This window comes from Rana temporaria, chromosome 9 (genome assembly GCF_905171775.1).
Source record: "Rana temporaria chromosome 9, aRanTem1.1, whole genome shotgun sequence".
NCBI classification, from domain to species: domain Eukaryota; kingdom Metazoa; phylum Chordata; class Amphibia; order Anura; family Ranidae; genus Rana; species Rana temporaria.
The window spans coordinates 117,295,951-117,320,641 of record NC_053497.1 but is presented as its reverse complement, the minus strand read 5'-3'; the positions used below and the strand labels follow the sequence as shown (position 1 = coordinate 117,320,641).

Sequence of the window (24,691 nt, the reverse complement as noted above, 5' to 3'; positions counted from 1 at the left end):
GCGTACTCAATGTTAAGTATGGCCGTCGATCCCGCGTAGAAATTTGAAAATTTAACGTCGTTTGCGTAAGTCGTCCGTGAATGGCGCTGGACGCCATTTACGTTACAGTCAAAACAAATGATGTCCGTGAGACGTCATTTAGCGCAATGCACGTCGGGTAATTTACCCGACGGAGCATGCGCATTACGATCGGCGTGGGAGCGCGCCTAATTTAAATGATCCACGCCCCCTACCAGGATCATTTGAATTAGGAGGGCTTGCGCGGGTGGACTTTACACGCCGCAAGTTTACAGGTAAGTGGTTTGGGAATCAGGCACTTGCCACTTAAACTTGCGGCGGCGTAACGTAAAGGACATACGTTCCGCCGCCTCAGATCTTTAAGAATATGCCCCCTAGTATAATTAGATTGCTCCCATGGAGTCTTACAAAGGTTGCTTCAAACCGATAAAACTTCCACCATTAGTACCTACGGCAGGATTTGGTAGAAGGTTTTTAAATTTGCTGAAACTAGCTGTCTCAGTTCTGTGCATCCCGATTAGATTTAACTTGGGGACTTAGCTCCCTGAAGGTTCAGGTCTCAGACTTTTTTAGCCTTGCCAGTCATCAGATGGGTTTGAAATCCACCGATAACTGTTTTTAAGAAAAAAACGCTCTCTTAGTTTAAGATCTCCGGGTGAATCACTACATCCAAAAAAAAAAAAAATATTCGGTGCAGCTACGGCTCCACCTCTCGCATAAGCACAAGATTGCTCTCTAGAAGACATTGCTTTCAAAGCAAATTCCTTTTTTTTTTTAGTCACCGTCATCGCTGACTGAAGAGTCTCAGGTACCCAGACCCTAAGGGAGATGGACTCTGGTATCACGTTCTTCCAAGCAGGGTGCTCCTCCGATAAATTTCAGCAGTTTGTGTCTAGAATTCCTTCTACAAACCACCTTGACCAGGAATGGGTGCTTCCAGCTTTTAGGGAAATATTCAGCACCCCTGAAATTACACAAGCTGGATATGCCAAGAACTCTGACATTGCAGTAGTCTGACACAAGACTTATCGTGAGATCATCAGGCTTCCTCTTGGATCCCTAAACGATATAGAAATATATAAACACGAAGGGCAACTTTGACAAGTTGGATCAGTTATCTCATTTGGTGGACATATCAAGCTAGTGGTCCTCCGGTTCCAAAAATCAATAAGTATTCACTCTACACCGTGAATGGCTTTTTCCTGGGCAACTGTAGCGCTTTTTTTCCCAGAAACTCTCTGTCAGGCGACAAATATGGTCGTCTTTTACCTCATTCATGAGCTACTATGGTCTAATCATGGTTGTACTTGCTCCCCACGACATAAAAAAAAAAATAGAGAAACAGAGTGGCTTCATGAGCTGTCTGATCTAGTCGAAAGTAAAAAATATTTTGGCAGCTACCCTCCCTGTAAGCTAGTTATTAACCATACGTATGCTGCCATGGAAGGCACCAGGAAAACAGAAAATTGAATACTTACCTTTCCGTAATTTACCTTTCCTGGTGCCTGACCATGGCAGCATCCCTTGCCATAATCCTTAAATGTTTGAGTCTAGTTACAAGAATGGTGTATGGGGGAGGCTGACACTCTTTTAAAGAGTTATAATTGGTCCTGTGGGTTGGTTGGGGGCGGGGTTACCAACCATATGTATGCTGCCATGGTCAGGCACCAGGAAAGGAAAATTACGGAAAGGTAAGTATTCAATAGTCCGTATATTTATGTAGGATACATTTTTATAGCCCTCTTACTTTATCCAAAATGAAAAAAAGTTTGCTTATAGTTTTACTTTAAAGTATATTCAAGATAAGCATGTGAGAAAAAAATATATATACAAGTAGAAAGTACATTCAGTGGAACTACATATGTAAATCTTTTCCCCCCACAAAAAAAAAAAATTAAGCTGACCTAAAGGGAGGACCTGTGTTGAGATTAGTCTCATCATTTACAGGAAAATGGGAGGCTACATACAGTATAACTTTAGCAGCCTAAATGTCTGGATCTACCGATCATTGTGATTTTTACTGATGGTGACCACTGCTTACGGATTTTTTATTTTTTTTTATCATCACATGCTTAGCTTGTTACAGATTTGCTATCATAGGACAAAGTGTAACGTGCGAAGTGCAGTAACCCTAAAAGATTCTGCTTCAATTGGTCCACCCTGGCACTACCTATGTTAGTGATGTGACATTTTTTTTAACAGTGGACATTTGGTAGTGCAGGCGTTAAAGGGTCAGTCTACTTGAAGTTACATTTTTATTCTTTTATATACAGTGGGTGTAGAAAATAATCACCCCCTTTAAAATAAACAAATTTTGTCGCTTTGCAACCTGAAATGAATATAGACACATGAGGTTATTTACGAAAGGCAAATCCACTTTGCACTACAAGTGCAAACTGCACTGAATGTGCACTTGGAAGTGCAGTCGCTGTAGATCCGAGGGGGGACATGCAAGGAAAATAAAAAACAGAATTTTAGCTTGTGCATGATTGGATGATAAAATCAGCAGATCTTTCCCTCGTTTCAGATCTTCCCCTCAGATTTACAGCGCCTGCACTTCCAGTGCAATTTCAAGTGCACTTTGCACTTGTAGTGCAAAGTGGATTTGCCCTTCGTAAATAACCCCCACAGTTTTATCCAGCTGTATTTACTCAGTGCAACCTATAACCCATTGTAAATATCCATTAATCTACATAACAGCTTCTTATATTTCTCAGGGTCTCCAGTTGTGGGACCAGTATGCCGAGTTCTCAGGTCTGCACACCTGCTGATTTTTTTTTTTTTTTAAAGGGGGTTGTAAAGGTTTGTTTATTATTTTCTAAATAGGTTCCTTTAAGCTAGTGCATTGTTGGTTCACTTACCTTTTCCTTTGATTTCCCTTCTAAATGTTTTTTTTCTTTGCCTGAATTTCTCACTTCCTGTTCCTCCTCAGTAAGCTTGCCCCTATCTTCCGAGCCGTTCTGGCTGGGGGTTTGTCAGTGTGCTCACCCCCTCCATTGGGACTACATCTCTGAACGTTCACAGCGTCTCCCCGGAGGGATGCCCTCCCAAAAGAGGGGGCGAGCACGCTGACTAACCCCCAGCCAGAACAGCTTGGATGATGGGGACAAGCTTACTGAGGAGGAACAGGAAGCGAGAAATTCAGTCAATAAACTTTTAGACGGGAAATCGAATCGCTTTCTGCCCCTATCCTCCATTTATAGAAGCTGTACTATAGCTTCCATGAATGAAAGTGCTGGAGGACATGGACCTTTTATTCATCCACCCATCCAATCTTCCATTCATAGAAGCGATAAAACTACTTCTATAAATGGAGGAAGACAAGAAAGGAGGGCATAGTCCGCACTCTCAACAAATGCCTGTGACTGGTACAGCACTGAAAGATTATGATTTTGGGGGTAAGAAGGGGGCAGAAGACTTCAGATTACAATTAGGACAACCTAACACCAGCACAGGGAACACTTTTCATTAAAAGTAAGTACAGCCCATGTGCTATTTTTTTTTTCTCTTTTATCTTAAGTATAATGTGGGCTTTCATTCGTTTTAAACACTGAACACTCAGAGGGTGGTATAAATGGTCAGGAATAGAACCCACTGCTGAAGATGCTGCCCTCCAGGCAGCAGCTATTCGAAATATCACCATTCCTCCAACCCCTATGTAATGGAGATGGAGAAGAAGACATGTTTGTAGTCCTAACCTAGAGTGACAAAGTCCACCCATCTATGTTTCATAGAATATTGAAAGGCTAGAACCGTAATTTTACATTTTGTGATTGTGGAAAGAAAAGACCCCATCATATCCTGTTTGACTGAGGGTCCATTCAAATATGCTGCATTTCATTAGAGGTGTGTGTTTTCTTTTTACGGCAATAACCAAAATACCTTTCTTTTTTTAACCCACTGCACCTTGAGCATGTTACAATGCACTGCAAATAAATGCAACATTTTGCAATACAATGCAACTATCTATTTTTGTCCAGTAGACACCAACACAGGGCATTGTTGTAAACTGACACTACTGAAGACAATGGGATTTGACTTGTTCTTGTGTTGGGACTGTGTTGAACAATGGGGGTTGTGTGAATGAGCCCTGACACCCATCACCTGGAGGGTAAATATCCCCTGTATATCCAAAATCTGAAGAAAAAAAAAAAGTTCTGGCTGGAATTGGGCTTTACCAAATTTCTCTGTCACAGCAGCAATCCCCAATCTTTGTTGATTTTTCATGACAGCACTACCCAATCTTTGTTAAATTCTGTAGTTGGTTGCCATGGACATATCCTGGTTGCTATGCTTTTTGACCTTCCTCTATTAGGGGGTCAACGCTTTCCTACACGCCAACACAATTAAAAGTTTTATTTTATACATTTAAAATTTTAATAAATAAAAAATGATTTCTCTGTGTAAAAGATACAGCAATAAAACCTAAAATCCTGGACGACCGTCATCTTATCAGGAGGAGATATTGAGTTTGTGGATGGCCCCACCTTCGCAGATGGTATTATCTTCTTCCCCTTTAGCAGTTGCCATGGTGGGCTGATTCAGTGGAGATGGTGGTCGTTCCTTTGCAAGTAGATTGTTCTTTTTTAAGAAGCATGCCTCTTGGTAGGGTGGTTGAATTGGGGGTTGGTTTGGGGGCATGTAGCAGTATTCTTTACCCGTGTCCAACTACCAAAAATGGAATAAACACAATCAAGCTTATAGCCGTATAAATGTTTCCCTTATCTGTCCTTATGCCTATAAAAGTCCTCATTTGCCTGTTATTTTTTCAGGCACAAGTTTTTCCATCAAGTTTTCTTGATGGTGTACAAATCCTGTAACCAATTTAGAGCTATTCCTAAAATATGGATATTCACAGATATAGGGATTTAGAGACTAGTGTATCCTGCTGTTCAGGTTAAGGTGCACTAGCAGTCTGCCCATACTGAATAGGAAACAGATTCATGTTACTGAACTGAGCAAAAGCAGCAGGTACCTTCAAAAAAAAGGACCATTCTCTTGGACTAGAGAATTGCCTTTCTTTAATAGAAAACTGGATGGCAAAGAGTTATCTTAAACTCAACGGTTCAAAAACAGAACTTCTCTTGTTTCACGCCAACCGGAAAAATCATCCCGCAACAACATGGACACCCCCGCCCATTCTGGGAAAAACTATCGCCCCTAGCACCAAAGTCAAAAGTCTCTGAGTCATTTTTGACACCAACATGACAATGGATGCACAAATAGGGTCAGTAGTCAGCGGATCGCACCAACTGCTGTGCCTACTATGTAGACTCACGCCCTTTATTCCGAAAAAAGACGTTACAGTCGTGGTAGGAACAATTATCAATTCCAGACTGGACTATGCAAATGCCCTCCATCTCGAACTCCCCAAATACCAAATCGCTCGGCTGCAAGTCGTTCAAAATACGGCCGCCCGATTAGTGACCGGCAAAAAAACATGGGAATCAATCTCACCTTCGCTGAGATCCCTTCATTGGCTGCCAGTAAAAGACAGAATCACTTTCAAGGCACTCTGCCTAATGCATAAGTGCATTCATGGAAACGCCCCCCAATATCTATGCGAAAAAATAAAAGCCCACAACCCCAATTGTATTCTGCGATCCACCAATCAAAACCTTGTCCAGATACAAGTCCAAAGGAGATCGAAGGTTTGCAGTCCAGGGACCTCGACTGTAGAATGCTCTTCCAACCACCACTTGATTGGAGCTGGACCACTTGGCCTTCAGGAGAAGGATTAAAACCCACCTCTTCTGAGGTCAAAATGGTTTCACTCGCGGAATGGATACAGCGCCCAGAGGCGATTCAGTTTGCATGTGTTGCGCTATATAAGTTTCTCAATCACTCACTCCCCTGCTTCTCCAACTCACTGCTGCTCTATAATGAGTACTTCTGGGTGGGGGAGCGCTTGACACTTACTCTGCTGTCCCACAATGCAGCAGCTGGTGTCGGGGCTCAATAATAATGTGCAAGATAAACTATGGTTAGAAATACTTAGAAAAAAGTTAATAAAAAATATTAATAAAATCAGTCCCTTGTGTCTTTGTTCTTTGTGATAAATCTGCCCAACACCTATGTGCAAATATTGGCACAGAAGGAAATTTGCACATAGGTATAGGTGTTGGGCAGATTTATCACAAAGAACAAAGACACAAGAGATTTGATTAACATTATTATGAACGTTTTATTAAGTAGTATCTAGTATTTATAACCAGTTGATGTTGCACATTATTTTTAAGTGAAACTATTAAGTTGAAACATTGGGTATATACTTTATTTATTGGCGTATAACACTCACTTTTTTACCCTGAAAATAGAGGGTAAACAGTGCCTGCGTGTTATACGCAGGGGGCTGTGGACATTTTTTTCCCCTGAAACTTCCCTTTTAAAGTTAGGGTGCGTGTTATACACCTGTGCATGTTATACGCCGATAAATATGGTATATATATATCTCAACCAAATATTATTGGTCTTATGTAGTATTTTTATTTTTGTGCACTTTATTATTTTGTATGCATATTAGCAGCCCAGCATAATTTTTTCTGAGTCTATGCACTATATAGTTGTGGGAACACTATTAGGCGCTTGCAGCAGCTATCACTTTAATTTGTTAACCTACACATAATAATATACTGATTAGTGGTAGCGCGGGGGTATACTTTTTTTTTTTTAATGGTGTCTGGGCTGCCGCCACCTGACAGTAGGTGGACTGTATACATTCGCAGCCAGACTTGGCAGTAAGTCAAAAGAAACTTTAGACTGCATGGAGGAAGTTGCTTATAATTTCATAGATTCATAAAATGAACCTGTTACTTTGTCCAGAATGTCAATTTACTGCAGTCATTTACCTGAAGAGGGTAAGTCATATCAGAGTCATAGGCACTCAGGTCTCCACAGGCCAAGAAAGGCACAATAACACGGTTGGGACCTTCTAGCTGGTTAAAATCGACATCTAATAAAAGAAAAGACCAGAAATCAAAATACAGCTTAGTTGAAACTGATCCCCTTTGTTGAACTAATATTCAGTTCCATTTTAGGAATAAATATTCAACTTTGGGTCTGGCACCCATACTGCTTTAGCATCCAGGTTTAGGACCTGTATAAGCTGCACTCACCATAGCAGTGGTCCAGAAGGGGATTGGACATATTGGGTATGTAGCCATCTGGTGGGCTGTAACCTTGGCACACTACAAACGCTTCTGTTTAAGGAAAAACAAAATGCCAACAAAATAAGTCATGAAGAGAAAATGTTAAAGGTTTAGTCCATTCAAAAATTTTATTTTAGTTGACGGAGCCTGGATAGCTTAGTTAGCACCTGGCGTCTTATGCCGCGCACACACGATCGGAATTTCCGACAAGAAAAGTTCGATGTGAGCTTTTGGTCGGAAATTCCGACTGTGTGTAGGCCCCATCGGACTTTTTCTGTCGGAATTTCCGACAGCAAAAAATTGAGAGCTGGTTCTCAAATTTTCCAACGGGAAACGTTTTTGTCCAAACGTCTGTATGCAATTCCGACGTGCAAAAAAAAACACACATGCTCGGAATCATCGAACTTAATTTTTCTCCACTCGTTGTAGTGTTGTACGTCACCGCGTTATTGACGGTCGTAATTTTGTGTGACCGTGTGTATGCAACACAAGTTTGAGCCAAAATTCAGTCGGAAAAAAAAACAAGTTTTTCTTGTCGGAATTTTCGATCATGTGTACGCGGCATTAGATGTTCTGGCTACGCCAACAGAAAGATCACCATGCAATTACTTCTAACTCTGTTGCTGTCCACTTGGGAGTTCTAGCCAACCTCTGAGGCTGGTTTCACACTAAGATCGCATGCAGCTTACAGCAGGGGTCCTGTCCATCCCTGTTCTCTATTTTAGGTACGAATGAGGCCCAAATTTTTGTCTAAATTTGGACCCAAAATGGAGCCAAAGACGCACAGGACTCCTGTACAATTCGCTCTGCAGCCGCAACGGAGATGTGTGATGATGCTCCATTAAGAGTCGGTCACAATCTCCTGTAATGCGAAGAAACCCACATCCAATTTGCACTAGTGTGAACCCAGCCTGAGTGTTCAACCTCCCCGTTACATTCCCTATAACCTAGAGTAAGGCTTTGTTTACATGTTGCAGAGACACCAGTTTTTCTGTACGCATTGTGTAAGGGCACAACAAAGACACCACTAATATCATGTGCAGATTTTTTCTGCAACGGAATCTGCACCGTGTACAAAACTCACTAAAATGCTCATAAAAACGAATGTGAACTCATGTCTCTAAGTAAAATTTGCATTTTTTTGTATGTATAGCGAGAACGAGGCCTAAATCAAACTTCCAGCAGAGAAGGTGGAAACCCCTCATAATGGGCACAGTAATTGTGTACAGCTGGGAAATCAGCTCAAATAGCTCAACAAGAGGCCATGAGCAGTGTAGGAAACTTTTATTTCAAGTAGATGTAAACCCTAACTGAATGACATTTGTTCCTAATAATATACTTTTTTTCCATCGCTTTGTCATCCCACTAGATTTTGCAGCCTCTTTGCAGTCACTTTCTGTCTACATGCACTCCATTTTTCAGGACCTGTTTTTTAAAAGTGGACCATGCTTTTGTGATTTGTGTTGAAACAGCACTTTGCGGTCTCCATTAGAAGCCTGTGTGACAACACATTGGGACACAGCATTGTCACCCTACAACAACAAATGGCTGGACAAAGACCAGCATTGCCAGATCACCAAGTATTCTTTTAATACAAATTACATGATTAACAATTTTGGCTCCAACTAAGCCCTGAAAGCTGAATTGCCTAACTCCTGAGAAGCTGTGCTAGTTCTGGTGAGGTATAGCACTGTGCCCAATGTAGCAGATTGGGGCTCTGCTCTAGGAGTGGCACTTCTGGGAGTCAGGAAGTAGCAGGTACTAGCCATTCTCACAGGTGCCCTTGAAACCATCATCTAGTTTGCCAATTATTTAAACACACAGTCTTTGTTCCCAAACCAAAACTACAAATGCAATCTACCAATGCTGGAGTTTCGACTACTTCTGGGTTTGGCGCAGGTCACATCTCGAAAGAAGATCTTCAACTGGGAGTACAGTAAGGTGACATCTTTCCCCCGAAATATCTTAAAACATAAGACCCATGTTACTACTCAGACAGCTTATGATTAATATTTAACTCTGCAAAGGCAACAAAAGTAAATTCTCCATCATAGTACCCACCTTAGCAACAAAAGTCCCCCCTTTCCTTAGGACATGAGTGGTGATGTTCAGAGCCTGTGTTAAAAGAGATACTATGAAAAATACATTCTTGCTGCATAAGACAAACCTGTAGCATGCCTACAATTCTTAAGAGAAAAATATTGAACAAGAAAAATAAATACTTTAACATCATTATGTGTCATGTATCAGATAGGAATTCTTTCAGATACTCATACATGAGCCCCATTTGTGCTTATTCAATTATTAGAAGATGGTCTGCAATAAGGACCAATATGACTGCTGTAATCCCCACTCTGGGCTGCTGTGGAGGGCCCAACGCCATGGATTAAATGATGTGTACTGTATTAAAAAAAAAAAATTGGGGTGAAGGTGGAATTTGATATGCATGTGAAACACAGTGAATTTGCATCTATTTCATGCTGCACAATTATGTTTTCATTTATATTTTCTATTGTATTTGTTAAGTCTGCACAATTTCTATTGATTCTTTATTGTATACATTTGTGAAACACATGTTGGTGCTAGCTGCTTTGTGGCACTTAGGGATAGGCTGCACAGAGACAATTTTTATTTTAATTAGTACAACTACTTATGTTATTTCTCACTTCCCCAAAAGCCGGTTCTCTCCTCTGCTCCCAGGCTGTGGATGGGCAAATTTACATTCAATGTAGGACTGCGGATTCTGCATTGTACCGGATAAAGGCAGAGAGCTGCAACCAGCTGGGCAGCTAGGTGTATTGGCTTTGGGGATTGGATGCACAGAAAAAAAGCAAGGCCAAGGAAACGAGTAATGTGGAGAGAATTTGTACTTTTATTCTTTCTCCCCTTGCCAAACAAGCATTTAATCTATGCAGTATGAGGGGGACCTATTACGTGGATAAATAAGGTTCAGTACACAGTACAGTGGAATTAACCAGAATTATATCAAATTAAAATGACTGAAATGGAATGTATTATAATGTCTTTCTGCAATTCTGCACATAACACTGATTTATAAATAAGAATATTTACTGTTACTTTCCCTTAGCTACAAGTGGATTTCGACTCACCGCAAGCAGAAGCTGAGCTTGGATGTATTCATCAATGTCATGTAGGCCAGTAACTACAGGACAAAAAGGCAGAGATTACATTAGAAACATGGCGCATAACCCTCGTCTATGTCAGACAGGAAGGGTCATGTGACAGACACTGTAAGGCCTATTTATAAGGAGCGCTTTTAGTTTTCCTACCTTTACTTCAAAAAACATTTTAGGATATTGTTCTCAAGTAAAAATAGATATATTTGATGACCATCCAGTGCAATAAAAAAATAGCTTAAAAGTAGACAGACTGCCAATAATACAGCATAGGAAAATAAAACAAAAAAATTACACCATTGAGGCCACACTTTTGCATTGGTGCACTGCGGTGCCATTAATTTTGAATGGAACCTCTACAAACTAAGGCAAAGCAGTTGGGCTGTAGCGGTGCGCACTGTGCGTTGCAGTTCATTTTGTTTCTGGAAAAAGGGTAAGGAGCAGTTTTGGCAATGTTGACCTACCCTAACCTTATAGTGTAAACTCAGTGGACAAACGTGAACCTGTCTATAAAGCTGCACTCCAGGAAATAAAATAATAACACTTAAAATGCAACTGATTGTTTTACTGGCTGTTTGGCCAGTCTTGTTATTTAAGTATCCCTGCCATACAGCATAGCCAGATCCCTGACCTCTCTGCAGATTTAATTGCAGTTATGCAGTAGATTGGTCCAAGACCCACCCCGGTCTGTCAATGCACAAAAAAATTAAATAAAAATGGAAGCAGTATAGAAATTAAGTAATCACTCTGTCCTCTTCTACTAACAGCATGTTCAATGATTGCACTACGCAAAATTATAGAGCCCGATTGGTTCCCAGCACTACCCTTCTGTCCCCAGGTCTGAGTGCTCCAATAAAAAGGATTACAGAAAGAGGGAATAGAGAAATTTCAAACTCAGAGCAGAAGTCAAGTGACGACCATGGTAAGGGGGTGCTGGGGCAAAAAAGTGCTTAATTACCATCCGGTGCCCCATCACACACAACAAGGTCCGCTGGCTGCCCCTCGAAGTGACATATTATCTCATTAGCTGTGGAAACCTGAAAGCAGAAAACCAAAATTGCAGTTAAAGAACACATACCTCTTTTTATCATCTCTTGGTGAAAGTTATTAATAATTACAGGGCTTATTTCTACTTTTCATTCATGGCTCTGTTAGACACAGATAGTGCTTCACCTCCTACAAACATTACAAGCCTCTTATTATATAAAAAAGTCTGACCTGCCCATAGCACCCATATTTAATGTTTTCAGGCTAGAGTAAAATAGATTACTGATTATTTGCTATAAGCAACACTGACATTTCACACAATCAAAACTGAAAATTGCATTTGGTCCCTCACAGCAGACAGTACCTTAGTAATATCTCCTTGAATTTGGATCACTCCAGGTAGTGGAGCCATGGCCTGTAGATCCACCGCAACAATCTTCACCTCTGACGTCTTGTCATTAGCCCTAAATAGGAAAGGCATATTCCTTCAAGTTTCCATAAAAACAAGTTTTGCCTGGGGTTTAGTTTTAAAGTTACTCTATCACAACCTCCCCAATCCCTTGTTCTTCGGGTACCTGCAGCTCAGCCATGTCTATTCTGCCCAGTTTGGCACATCCCCAGTTGACCTGTACACCTCAGACATTGAAAATATGTTATGCGATGACATGTTAACTAAAAGACTTTCAGAACTATACAAGACTCTCCTGCCATTGGTTTATGTTGGTATTGAGACTCTATGGGCTAGATGGCAGGCGGATGTTCCAGTTATATATAATGAAGACTGAGAAGACTTGTGGGATTATCTCTTCTTTCAATTGGTAGTCAATAGAGATAAATTAATCCAATTCAAATTACACAGAATATATCTAACACCTAATAGGTTAAATAAAATGTTCCCAGGTCTTTCCTCTCAGTGCTGGAGGTGCTCAGAGGAACATGCAGACTTTAAACATGTATTCTGGACGTGTAGAGAAATAAAACATTTTTGGCCTGAAGTTACACAATTTATTGCTACATTAACTATGGTGGGGGTTCCTCCTCCTCTTCTTTTTTTTTAATTAAAGCATCCTGAAATAATACTTGATTCCTATCTCCACTCTCTTAAAAAGCAACAGCAGCTTAAGAATCTTCAGCTTTCTACACACTTTTGGGTGTGTGAGATCCCTGTGTTCCTTGTGCTATGGTTGTACAGAACACATTAGTGTAGGGCTTGACAGGTGAGACTAAATATTCATTACACCCGGAAGTCTGTCAGATGCTGAAGATTCCTCAGCCACTGTCTCTGTTCAGGAAAGCAAAGATAGGAGTCTCTCAACGTCTAGTATTATTGATCCTTTAAAAAAAAAATTGACAGAGCAATTTCTAGACAAAACGTTAAAATGTATTACTTTTCATTTACTTAATAGGGAAATATCTAAGAAAAGGTAATTTACCTGAGCTTTCTGCTGAGAACCTGACTCCAACTGCCAGGCGCTGCACACAGGTCGACGGCTCTCTGTACACCTGGCAGACAGACATATCGCAATTCACTTACATTGTCAGACCAATGTCACCAATTTCAAGATACAGTATTTATAAATGATATTATCTGAACCAGGCAGCCAATAGAATTGCTCCCTTATAAGTGCATGTACACTGAACTATGAATTCAGCCTTAAAAGAGAAGTATGGGTTTGTTTGTTTGTTTAACAGTTGTCAGTCCAGGCTTCTCGGTGGATCCCAACCATATGGTCACAATCTTTCCCCAGCCAGGACCGGTGACTTGTCCTTAAGGTTCCCCTAACGGGGAAGTTCCTTAAAAGGACTGCGCAGGCGCAAACTTGCCGACGGAAATCTCCGAATCTCACCCAGCATCCAGGCTCATTCTTTAACATCCCCGTGGATTGGAGGATGTTTAAAAAAGAGCCAGGAGGCTAAGCGAGCGGAGCGAGCCGTCCGAGCAAAGCGAGGACGTGAGGCCGACTGGCCACTTTCCTTGAAATCCACATCGCCCTGGATGCCGGTGATCTGCCAAGCTTGTTCCAGCTATGGTATTTGTTCCTCTTAACAGCTGATGATCAGCTGTTACATTCGGCTATTTCCGTAGCCTGCTACTGCGCATGCCCGGAGTCTGCGCAGTCGGTTGTGGAACTTCTCAGATGGTCATCTTCTCCCCTCCTCCTCCCTCCCTGAGGCAGCTATGGGGCCTCCCCCGCCCGGGTGCTCTCTGACTGGTGCCCTGGATGGGCCGCTCTATTGTCAGTCAGTGAGCTCCTCCTTCTCCGTCAGCCCCATAGAGCCGCACACAGCCCCCCCCCCCCTCTCTCCGATGCCCAGGGATCCCGCATGCCGCGGTCACCCTTCCTGCAATATGTCAGACGGGGAAAGCATGTAGAAGGGGATGGTAGGTGTTGTGTAGGACGGCGGTGTGCTCAGTCCATACAGAGGGGGATCCTCTCTCCTCCCCCATCACACAACAGACGCCCCTTCTCTCTTCTCTGCATCCTGATCTGCCGAGCTGTGTTCCTCTTAACAGCTGACGATCAGCTGTTTCGTTTGGTTATTTCCGTAGCCTGCCCATAGCCTATTACTGCGCATGCCCGGAGTCTGCGCAGTTGGGTGTGGAACTTCCCATATGGTGGAACAAGGATGTTAAGTCACCGGCCGAGGTTCGAAGATTTCCGTCGGCAAGTTTGCGCCTGCACAGTCCTTAAAGGAACTTTCACGATAGCCGGAACCATTTCGGCAGATCACCGGCTCTGTGATGTCAACCAAAAACGGGCTTCAGCCGCCTTCAGCTGAAAACGGATCACAGGAGTGCAGAACGAACTGCACTCCTGTGATCCACAGAAGTACAGCCAAACAGCCAAACTTCTCCTTTAAACTTCACCCAGCTTCTAAAAATAACAAGAATAACTTTTACAGTTCAAAAGCTGAACTTCAAGCAAACAGCTAAATCCACAATTAATAAGGCTTAGAGTGAAACTAAACCCTCCTAGCCTTTACAGCCAAAGAAACTGCCAGCTCTCTGTATGATCTAGAGTTGGCATGGTGCTGCACATGTGATTACATAGATCCCCGGTCATTTGATTGCTTGACAGTTTGGTTGGAAGCTGACATAAGCACACTAGCAACTGGCTTGTTTCGCACAGGCTGCAATTTGTATAAGAGCAGTATGAACAGCAAGCTTTTACAAAGCATTTACAGAGCTTTCGGCAAGCTTTGTTGAAGCTTTTAAAGAACCATTGGCTGTACTGCTTCCCATTCCTCTACTGGCCAAAACAGTGACTCCAACCAACTCAGATGCAGCCACTGTTAAGGTATTCAGAAAGCTGTGGACACCTGAATACAGTAGCAGGCAGTGGACATTCCTCCAGCCATGCTGTTTAGTGGGCTAAATAAAAGAAACCTGAATGTGTGAGTAGATGAACACAGTGCAGTACCACATAAAAGCTCTAACAACACAGTACCTTGAAAGAGTTGGTATTCCTCATCCAGCTGAAGCAGTTTGAATGCACTTCGCGCTCTCCAGCCTTCCTCTTTCGCCAAGCGATAATAAATATCCCGCTTGTCTTTTGATGATCGCCCCATTAGGAATTCTAAATAGAAAAACATGTAAAAAAGAAAAAGAAAAGAAGAGGTGTGCACTTTAGCTCTGTGGGAGGAAGTGCAGAAAGAGCATACAAACTTCATAAAAATATTGTTCTTGACCAAAAGAAAAAGACAGTCATCCTGTCCATTCACAACTAGTTGATCCTCACCATGGCTCCCCCACTGCAAAATTGTTTTGTTGCAGTCACCCCACCACACTGGTTCCCCCAAACAGTTTGGCCCTTTTCACACAGTGGGGACCAATCAGGTCCGCCTGTCAGTTTTTTAGGTAGATCCGATCGGACTATCCATTGCTCTCTATGGATCTGCAGATGGAAACAGACAGGTGTCCACTTACATCTGCCGACATCCGATCTGCACTGCTAAAAGCAAATAGATAGAGGGATCGGTTTCCCATCCATCTGGCAGATCGAACAGTCGGATGTAAATGGACAGGCGGTCATGTTTACATATGACCTTTCATAGAGGGAAGTGACCTGTGTCTGTGTCAGCCCTGCATAATCAGAGCGGACACGGACCTGTCATCAGCCTGCTCAGCGGGGATCAGTGGACAGATCCCCCGCTGAGTCCGCCCATGTGAAAGAGCCCTTACTTTCAAGGCAAGCGTTAACAGATAACTGTCACAGTTATTAGTGGGCTTATGTTAGTTCTCAACCAAATGGTCAAGCCATCAAACAGCTGGTGTCACAATGGATCACATATGCAGGACCATGGCATCTGCAGATCAAATAGAGGCTACGATAGCAGCTTCCTTGGCTATAAAAGATAAGAGGGGTTAGTTCTGCTTTAAGGCATATATAAATAATCTGAGCTCCAGGGAAAATCCTTTCTTTGCAGTGCGGTTAAGGCCCCGTACACACGACCGAACATGTTTGCTGAAACTGGTCCGCGGACCAGTTTCAGCAGACATGTTCGGTCGTCTGTACAGCCGAGCGGACAGGATTCCAGCGTACATTTGCCCGCCAGACCGTTTTCGAGCGGGCAAATGTTTCTAAACTTGCCCGCTGGAATCCTGTCCGTCGGACATGTTCGGTCGTCTGTACAGACTTACCGTACATGTCCGAGCGGCCGCCATCCCTCGCATGCGTCGAATGACTTTGACGCATGCGTGGAAGCATTGAACTGCCTCGTCGCTGTGTATCGTGTACGCGCAGATTTCTTTATTTCTGTACAGCCATCATACAGAAATCTCCGGGCGGGCATGTACGCTGAAAACGGTCCGGCGGACCGTTTTCATCGTACATGTTTGCCCGTCTGTACGAGGCCTAACCCTCACTGCAGTGATTAAATAATTATGGCTAGGGTAGTAATAAAAAAAAAAAAAAGCCCAATGCCTACAGCTTCTTTTCCCTCCAGCAGATGCATGTCTTCTGATGTCATCAAAGACAATGCAGGGCCTCTAGCTTTGTATGGGACTTGATGACTTTGAGATACAGTCCACAAGCTGGAGCTTAGGGGAAAAAAAGAGTGATGGCTGCCAGGGAGATCAGGTAAATAAAAGTACTTTTTCTGGTAGACCTGAACCAGCATTTAACTCTTGCAGTGAAGGGGCAGCCCCACTGCCAGGAGATTGGTTTTAAAGTGGAACTAAAGAAAGGTAAACTTCCCTCAATGGTTCTCATCTCATGCCATCATCTTCTTCTGAGTGCTGGTCTTCAGCCATCATCTTTGGCTAGTGCAGAAAGATGTCACGCCAGCGCATGCGCAGAAGGCAGTCATCCTGGTACACAGAGATCGAGCCGGTGTTCTAATGATATGGTTCCCCTATTGCGGGCGCAATCTGAGCCGACGGAAATCTCTGAGCCTGAACAGCTGTAGACAGAGCATGCGCAAAGAACATGGTGCTCGCTCACGATGCTCGGGGCTGGTTATACACGCCTCTCTCGGTTTTCTCTATACAGCAAGGGGCGGATGGTTTTGTGAAAGGGGCGGATGGTTTTGTGAAAGGGGCGGATATGGTTAGAGGCATGATGGCCAGTGCTTTTTTGAAAGGGGCTGCTCAATATCACATCCGCCCCTTTGAGAAAAGCACTGCCCATCATAAAGCACTGGCCATCATGCGGCATCTTATAACCATATCTGCCCCTTGCTGTATTGATATCCGAGCATTTATAACCATATCCACCCCTTTGGGAAAAGTATCCTCCCCTTGCTGTATAGAGCGAGCGGAGAGCGGCGTGTATAACCAGCCCCGAGGATCGGGAGCGAGCGCTGTGTTAATTGCGCATGCTCCGGCTACAGCTGACAAACAGCTGTTGAGGCACGGAGATTTCCGTGGCCTCCGACTGCGCCGTCGAGGCTGGACCCTATCTGATAGGGGAACCATCTCAACAAAACACTGGAAATCTCCGAACCTGAACAGCTGTTCGTCAGCTGTAAGAGATTTCCGTGGCCTCCGAATGCGCAGACGCAGCACAGTCGAGCCCGGACGCTATCTGATAGAGGAACCATATCGTTAGAGCGCTGGCAGTGTAAGCAGAGCTTTGCATGCACAGCTCAGTTTACATTGTCAGAGAAGACATTAAGCAGGCAGGTAGGGGCATTTTATTGCAGAAGAGACACAACACCTTACAGAAATGTTAAATCTTCACCCACTCTATCCACAGCTTCAAATGGACTTCAGGACACAGTGCATCCTGGTCTGTCTTATTGCTGCTGAGATCTGAGTCACACAGGAGAAAAGATGAAAGACCAGAGGCTCCCTAGCTGCTGAATGTCTGTAGGGGGGTTCCTGGGCAGAGCTGTAACAGTCCTTACTATGCACTGCACACTCACCTACTGCTTTCTGAACCTGAGCTGGGAACAGTCAGACGGATAAAACCAGCCACCTCGCTCCAGTACCGTGTTTGGTCTTCAACAAAATGGCCGCGAACAATTGAGCTACAGACCTCTAGCGGCAACTACTATGTACGGTGGCCTGAATGTTTTCGCCAATCTTTATTTACACAGAGACAAAGGCGGAAGTGTCGCCGCTATGGCGGATCTTGGAAGGCAGTTGCAGGAGTACGTGGCTCAGAATAAAGCTGGAAATAGTGGCAGTGCTTCCTCGGTGTCTTCATCCTCTGGGGAGCGCTCAGAAGGGGCATGGAAGGCCTGGCTCTCCCGTCCCAGCACTGGATTGTCCTGGTCATGGACTCCTGTGGATCCAGACCCTCTGCTGCCAGGGATGTCAGGGTCTCAGAGGCTGATTGGAGCTGTACTATGCGCAGGAATGGCTGCATTGTGTTTTGCCCTGGCGGGTCTGTATGTGCCTCTGCTGCTGCTCCGCGCCCGGAAATTCGCCATGCTGTGGTCCATGGGGTCCCTCCTGGGCCTGTGTGCTGCAGCCCTCCTGCGGGGCCCCAGTCGGCTGCTCCGAGAGCTTGATCCATGGCTACTGCTATATCTGGTGGCACTTGGTGGGACGCTGTATTCCGCACTGGGGATCCGCAGTACTTCTCTCACCGTGCTGGGGGCTGCTGCACAAATCATCACCGGAGCCGCCCTGCTGTTGGGGATGCTCCCAGGCGGAGCCGCAGGAAGACGGTATATCAGTGGACTTTGTGGAAGCCTGGTGAAGAAAGGAGTCTCCAAAGCCCTTCCAGTGTGAGGAGCCACCCATGACCACCATGGAACCCAGGCTGAACTAAAGGCTCTGCTTTGGTGTTAATTTTTGGAAAAGAATCTTCAAAATCATACCAGTGCGAAAAGCGACCCATAAAATCCAAGGGAATGCTATGGGGCCCACGCTGGACTAAGGACTCTGCTCAGTTCATTTTTGGAAATTAATCTTCAAACCCCTGCAAGTGTGGAGAGTTCCCAATGAACACCAGGAGACCACCATGGGACCCATGACTGACCAAGGGCTCTGCTTTGGTTTTTTCATTTTGGAAAGAAGTTTGCTCTCCAAAGCCCCTGTCAGTGTGAACAGTGACCAATAAAAGAGACTGCCATAGGACCCATTCTGGACTAAGGGCCCTGCTCTGGTGTTAAGTTCCTGATATTCCAGTGTGAACCTGAGATGACTTTAAAGCCCTGCTGTGGTTGAGACTCTTCCTGGATTAATCAAAAACACAAAGAGTGGCCCTCCTAATGGTTTAACCATTTTCCTTAACTATGCAGTAAACTTGAGTAGTTAAAATGGAAATCCAGACTAACCCTAACTACTATTAAACTGCCCCTCCTCCTTCCTAACATGTATGCTTACTAATCTTGAGTACGGAAAATGTGTATACTTGCCTATTTTTAGGCGGCTCCAGTCCGGTTATGTGATCCTATTCCCCTGTGTTGGCCAGCACCACTGCAGGGGAAAGGAGGGATCACCAACAATAGATGGGTCATAGTAGGTCTATAGATGACATCACTGCTGCAGGCGTAACCAGCCATTGTTGATCTCCCTCCCTTGCAGCCAGTGCTGGCTGGCACAGAAGAGACCACATGACCAGAGCGGACTGAAAATAATTTATCCTGCGATTCCACTTTAACAACTCCCTGCTGCAACAAGTCAGCACATACTTTAAAATGCAGAGCAATCCTAGTGGAAAACTTGACAGGGTCTCCAAGAAACTTGGGCCTAGCCAGAAGATTTGTCTTTTACCAAGACAATAAGGGAGCTTTAATAAAACTGGTGCACACAGAATCTGGTGTGGCTGTGCATAGTAACCAATCAGCTTCTCACTTTAGCTTGTTCAATTAAGATTTTACAAAAAACATAGAAGCTGATTGGTGACTATGCATAGCTGCACTAGATTCTGTGCGCACCAATTTTAGTAAATCGCCCTCAGTAATCCCAAATATATAGTTCTTGTCATGAAATGGCCAAATTAAGAAATATTGCAGTGTACAGATGTACAAAGCTGACAGAGACCTACCCACACAGACTTACTACTGTTATTACTTGCCTATTTTTTAATACTGACTGGAAGAGGGTGAATGCTTATGAAGTTCAGTTTGTGTATTTTATAATGTAATTTAAATCACTTTGCAGAGATTCTTTATTTTGCAATTCTTCTTGTATATGAAGGAAGACTAATTAAAAAAAAAAAAATCAGTACAATATGTATACTGTATTATTCAAAAGATTATTGCAAACACAACGAAAACATCCACCTTAGAAGAATATCACCCCCCCCCCCCACCAGGTGAGACCTGGGTCCATAATATAAATCAGGGTTTGACAAATTTGCTTGGAATCTAGGAGCCAGCTAAAAAAGTTAAGAGCCAAAAAATGCACCCCGTCCCGCCAAACTCGCACGCAGAAGTGAACGCATACGTGAGTAGCGCTCGCATATGTAAACGGTATTCAAACCACACATGTGAGGTATCGCCCGCGATTGGTAGAGCGAGAGCAATAATTCTAGCCATATACCTCCTCTGTAACTCAAAACATGCAACCTGTAGAATTTTTTAAACGTCGCCTATGGAGATTTTAAAGGGTAAAAGTTTGTCGCCATCCACGAGTGGAAGCAATTTTGAAGCGTGACATGTTGGGTATCAATTTACTCAGCGTAACATTATCTTTCACGATATAAAAAAAAATTGCGCTAACTTTACTGTTTTATTATTTATTAAATAAGTGTTTTTTTTCCTCAAAAAAAGTGCGCTTGTAAGACCGCTGCGTAAATACGGTGTGACAGAAATCATTGCAACAACCGCCATTTTATTCTCTAGGGTGTTAGAATAAAAAATATATATAATGTTTGGGGTTTCTAATTAGAGGGAAGGAGATGAAAAACTTTACTGTTGTCTTATTTTTAATTAAAAAAAGTGTATTTTCTCCTATCACCTTCCAGGACGGCACACCTGAGCGATGAGGGCTCCTCCCTACAGGAAACACAATCAATTGACAGCTTGTTATAAGTCCCCACCCTTCCCCTTGATCCCCAGTATTGATTGTGTTTCTCCCGAACACAGCGAAATGTTTGTTTTGTTTAACTTCTTGAGGCCCGCACTATAGCCAAATGACAGCTTCAGCGCGGACCTGAAAATCCAGGAGGACGTCAATTGACGTCCATCCCTTTGCTTGTTCCCCGCGCGCGCTCCCGAGCAGCGGGGAAATTCTGTGCTGACTGTGTCCCTTGGACACAGCCAATCACAGATCGCAGTGAACGGCCAATCAGAGTGCCCGTTTGCTATGCAATCTGTGCGGCCAATGAGAGATGATCTCAAATGTAAACATATGAGATCATCTTCTCATTGCCGGCTCACACAGAGACAGCGTCCTGTCAGGGAGAGAGGAGACCGATCTGTGTCCCTTGTACATAGGGACACAGATCGGTCACCTCCCCAGTCAGTCCCCCTCCCCCACAGTTAGAACACTATGCAGGGCACACATTTAACCCCTTCCTCACCCCCTAGTGTTAACCCCTTCAATGCCAGTCACATTTATACAGTAATTAGTGCATATTTATAGCACTGATCGCAGTATAAATGTGAATTGTGCCAAAAGTGTCCAATGTGTCCGCCATAATGTCGCAGTTCCAATAAAAATCGCAGATCGCCGCCATTACTAGTAAAAAAATAAATAATAATTGTGTCCCTTATTTTGTAGGGGCTATGACTTTTGCGCAAACCAGCCGCTTATTGCGATTTTTTTTTTTTTTACCAAAAGTATGTAGAATAATACGTATCAGCCTAAACCTGAGATTTTTTTTTTTTTTTTTTTAACTGAGCTATTTATTATAGCAACAAGTAAAAAATATTGTATTTTTTTTACAAAATTGTCGCTTTTTTTGTTTATAGCGTAAAAAATAAAAACCGCAGAGGTGATCAAACGCCACCAAAAGAAAGCTCTACTTATGGGGAAAAAAGGACGTCAATTTTGTTTGGGAGCCACGTCGCACGACCGCGCAATTGTCAGTTAAAGCGACACAGTGCCGGAAGCTGAAATTTCACCTGGGCAGGAGGGGGGCCCAGTAAGCAAGTGGTTAAAGACCGGGGAAAGTCTAATGGTTCCCCTGTTGAGGCAGGTTTTAGGGAGGGCTAAACTAACCTGTAGGCTTTGTCCTTCTCACAGGTCGCCCCAGGCGTGCACCAGCGCTCTGGCCGCAGGGAGGGCGAGCCATCACTGTGATGCAAAAACTCTGCCATTAAGCTGCACTCTTCACTTCCGGGTTTTTTCCTAGGAGGAAGCACTGAGCTCCAAGCCTCTTTCTGAACACGACCGCATCACAGGAAGTGGGCGGTGCCGCAGACACAGTGCAACCCGGAAGTGTTAGGACGCCGGGAGACAGCGTGGAGAGTGGTGTAGAAGGCGGTGGAAGTGGTCGGCTTGCTGTTCCAGCAGCCCAGGACCCAGCCAACCTCCTCATGGAACAAGAGGAAGGGAAGGCAAGTGCGACTGCAGGCAGATCCAGGTTGGGGACTGGTGAGTACAAACCCCCATTGAAAAAGGAGGAGGAAAAGGGAGGGAGAGGTCCTGGCTTCCATGGGGGCCAGCCAGAACAGGAAACTGGATTTCACTTCTCACCTTAACTTTTTCCCCTCCCCAGTACAACCTGCAGTCCCAGGAGAAGACAGAGAAATGTTGTACATATGTTTTATATCTCTTGTCTTACAGACTCCCCCAGCGGAACCCAGGAGGCCTCAGTACAGTCTCCTGCCGCGACAGGGCATAGTTCCTCCAAAAAATATGGGAACTGTAAGGATAAACTCCCAAAGTCCCACTCAAAGCCCTTTTGCTATAAATGCATAAACAATTTAGCAGGGAAGGAGGCTGCTGCAATGATGAAAAGTTTCCTTGCATCCATGCAGACGGAAATGCTGGCAACTGTTAAAGCTTTTCGTGAAGCAGCCGGACAGTCAGCAACTCATAGTCCTGACACAGAGGAATTTACCCCTAGAGAAGGCACATCCTCTCAAGAAAGCCTCTTTACAGGTGGACCCAGTGCCCTCCTCCCACCCTCACAAGTACTCCCTCTAGGCCAGGCAGAGGAAGATGAGGGGGGGGACTTAGAAAGCCAGGCCAACCCCCGGAGCCGCCCCCCCCCCTCATTTCCCCTCTGCTACCCTTGACCGCTCCTTCTTTCCTTCTCTTTCTCTCTGTCCTTAGTTCTGACTTTCTACCCTCTGGAATAGTACACACCCCCTTTTAGGGGGTCTTTCTTGAAATAAAGAGAAAATGTGGGGACCGGTCGCGTGACCCGGATACTTTGCTATAAATTGGCACAGTTGTTACTTTTCGTTGTATACCTAATCTATTACGTGTGCTGTGTGTATGGTTGTACCATGTCGGCCTGGTCCCTGTTTACAAATAAACAATTTTGAAAAAGAAAGCCAGGCCAGATCAGGACACAAATCGGAGGTAGAATTGGATGTAGGATTCTTTAGCCAGTCCCAGGAGGAGACAAGGCTAAGGAGACACTTTGCTGTGGAAGATCTGGAAGGACTCCTCCAGGCAATATATGCCACAGAGGAGATTCCGGAAACCCCTAAAGTAACCTCAGCACAGGATAAGGTTTATAGGGGGCTGAGCAAATCTCAATCTAGAGTGTTCCCACTCCACCAATCCCTTAAGGATCTAGTCCTACAGGAATGGAGAGAGCCTGAAAGGAGGATTGTCAGACAGAAAACTTGGAAAAGGAGATTTCCCTTTCACCAAAATGACGAGGAGACTTTCTTTAAGCTCCCAAGACTGAATGTGGCTTTTTCGCAAGTCACCAAATTGTCTGACCTCTCCTTTGAGGACGCAGGCAGTATTAAGGATTTGAGGGACCGCAGAGCAGAATCCCTCCTTAGAAAAGCTTGGGAAGCTAATACAGCAGCCATGGGTCCAGCCTTAGCAGCAGCATGTGTAGCCAGGAATACAGATTCCTGGGTGGAGACGCTCACCAAGCACCAGTCCCAGAGAACCGAATCAGAGGATGTTATCGATTCTCTAACAGTGATAGAAAAAGGTGTTGCTTACCTTGCGGATGCTGCAATCGAATCTGCAAGAGCTTCGGCTAAAACGGCAGCATTAATCAACTCCGCTAGAAGAGCTGTCTGGATTAAAGCCTGGGAAGCAGATGTAACATCTAAGGGTAAGCTATGTGGCCTTCCCTTTCAAGGTTTGTTGCTTTTTGGCCAGGACCTGGATGATGTCCTGTCAAGGTCACCAGAAGAAGGTAAAATGTTTCCAGTTAAACCCAAAAAAGGTTTAGAAAAACTTTTCGAGGCCCCTCTGGGCAATCAAAGCACAGAACCAAAAAGGAACCCAACAAACGGTGGGGTTATGGTAAGGGAAAGAAAAAGAACAACCTTCTGTTCCCCTCTCCTAAAGCTGGCGACAAGGAAGCTAAGTGACGCCAAGATCAGAGTGGAGGGACGATTGTCCCAATTTGTTCCTCAGTGGGAAAAGATTTCGGACAGCACTTACATTTGCTACGAGAAGGTTATCGCCTGGAACTTTCGGCAACACCCCTCTCTATGATCACCCTTACACATCCTCCCAGGGATGCCCTAAAAAGATCTGCCCTCCTGGAGGGTATTCAGGAATTGGTCAAGCAGGTAGTGGTACCAGTACCAAAAGAACAACAATACCAGGGATTCTATTCCCACATAGCAAGCCATCGGGAAAATACCGCCTGATAGTAAATTTAAGAAACCGGAACAAGTTTCTGGAATACAAAAAATTTACTATGGAAAGTATCTACTCGGCACGGAAGAACCTCATTAAGGAAGCCTTCATGACGACTCTGGACCTCAAAGATGCCTACCTACACGTGCCAATCCACATGGATCATCGGGCATATTTGAGGTTTGCAGTGGTGGTTGGAGGAGAGATTCTTCACTGGCAATTCAGAGCCCTACCATTTTTACAAAAATCCTAGCAGAGGCAGTAGCCTTTCTGCA

General features: G+C 44.1%; 2 protein-coding genes across 2 annotated transcripts; one reads left to right on the top strand and one right to left on the bottom strand.

Moving 5' to 3' along the window:
- Nucleotides 1–4,371: 4,371 nt before the first annotated feature.
- On the bottom strand, nucleotides 4,372–17,767 carry FTSJ1 (FtsJ RNA 2'-O-methyltransferase 1). The gene is made up of 11 exons (XM_040324231.1): nucleotides 17,657–17,767; nucleotides 14,740–14,868; nucleotides 12,724–12,793; nucleotides 11,655–11,754; nucleotides 11,262–11,340; nucleotides 10,277–10,329; nucleotides 9,228–9,281; nucleotides 9,028–9,130; nucleotides 7,134–7,217; nucleotides 6,867–6,970; nucleotides 4,372–4,686 (listed from the first exon to the last, which is right to left on the bottom strand). The coding sequence occupies exons 2-11, from the start codon at nucleotides 14,858–14,860 to the stop codon at nucleotides 4,471–4,473; spliced, it is 984 nt and encodes a 327-aa protein (XP_040180165.1). The 5' UTR covers nucleotides 14,861–14,868; nucleotides 17,657–17,767; the 3' UTR covers nucleotides 4,372–4,470.
- Nucleotides 17,760–19,049, top strand: SFT2D3 (SFT2 domain containing 3). The gene has a single exon (XM_040324232.1). It carries the CDS (start codon nucleotides 17,787–17,789, stop codon nucleotides 18,468–18,470), a length of 684 nt encoding a protein of 227 aa, XP_040180166.1. The 5' UTR covers nucleotides 17,760–17,786; the 3' UTR covers nucleotides 18,471–19,049.
- Nucleotides 19,050–24,691: the final 5,642 nt, after the last annotated feature.

Bases quoted from the DNA above. Each gene is read 5' to 3' on its own strand.
- FTSJ1 (XM_040324231.1), bottom strand. From the start codon at position 14,860: ATGGGGCGATCATCAAAAGACAAGCGGGATATTTATTATCGCTTGGCG. The intron at 11,341-11,654 runs GTACTGTCTGCT...TTCTGCTTTCAG, and splicing joins TTCAAGGAGATATTACTAAG to GTTTCCACAGCTAATGAGAT. The intron at 7,218-9,027 runs GTAGATTGCATT...TTCCTTAAACAG, and splicing joins TAGTCGAAACTCCAGCATTG to AAGCGTTTGTAGTGTGCCAA.
- SFT2D3 (XM_040324232.1), top strand. From the start codon at position 17,787: ATGTACGGTGGCCTGAATGTTTTCGCCAATCTTTATTTACACAGAGAC.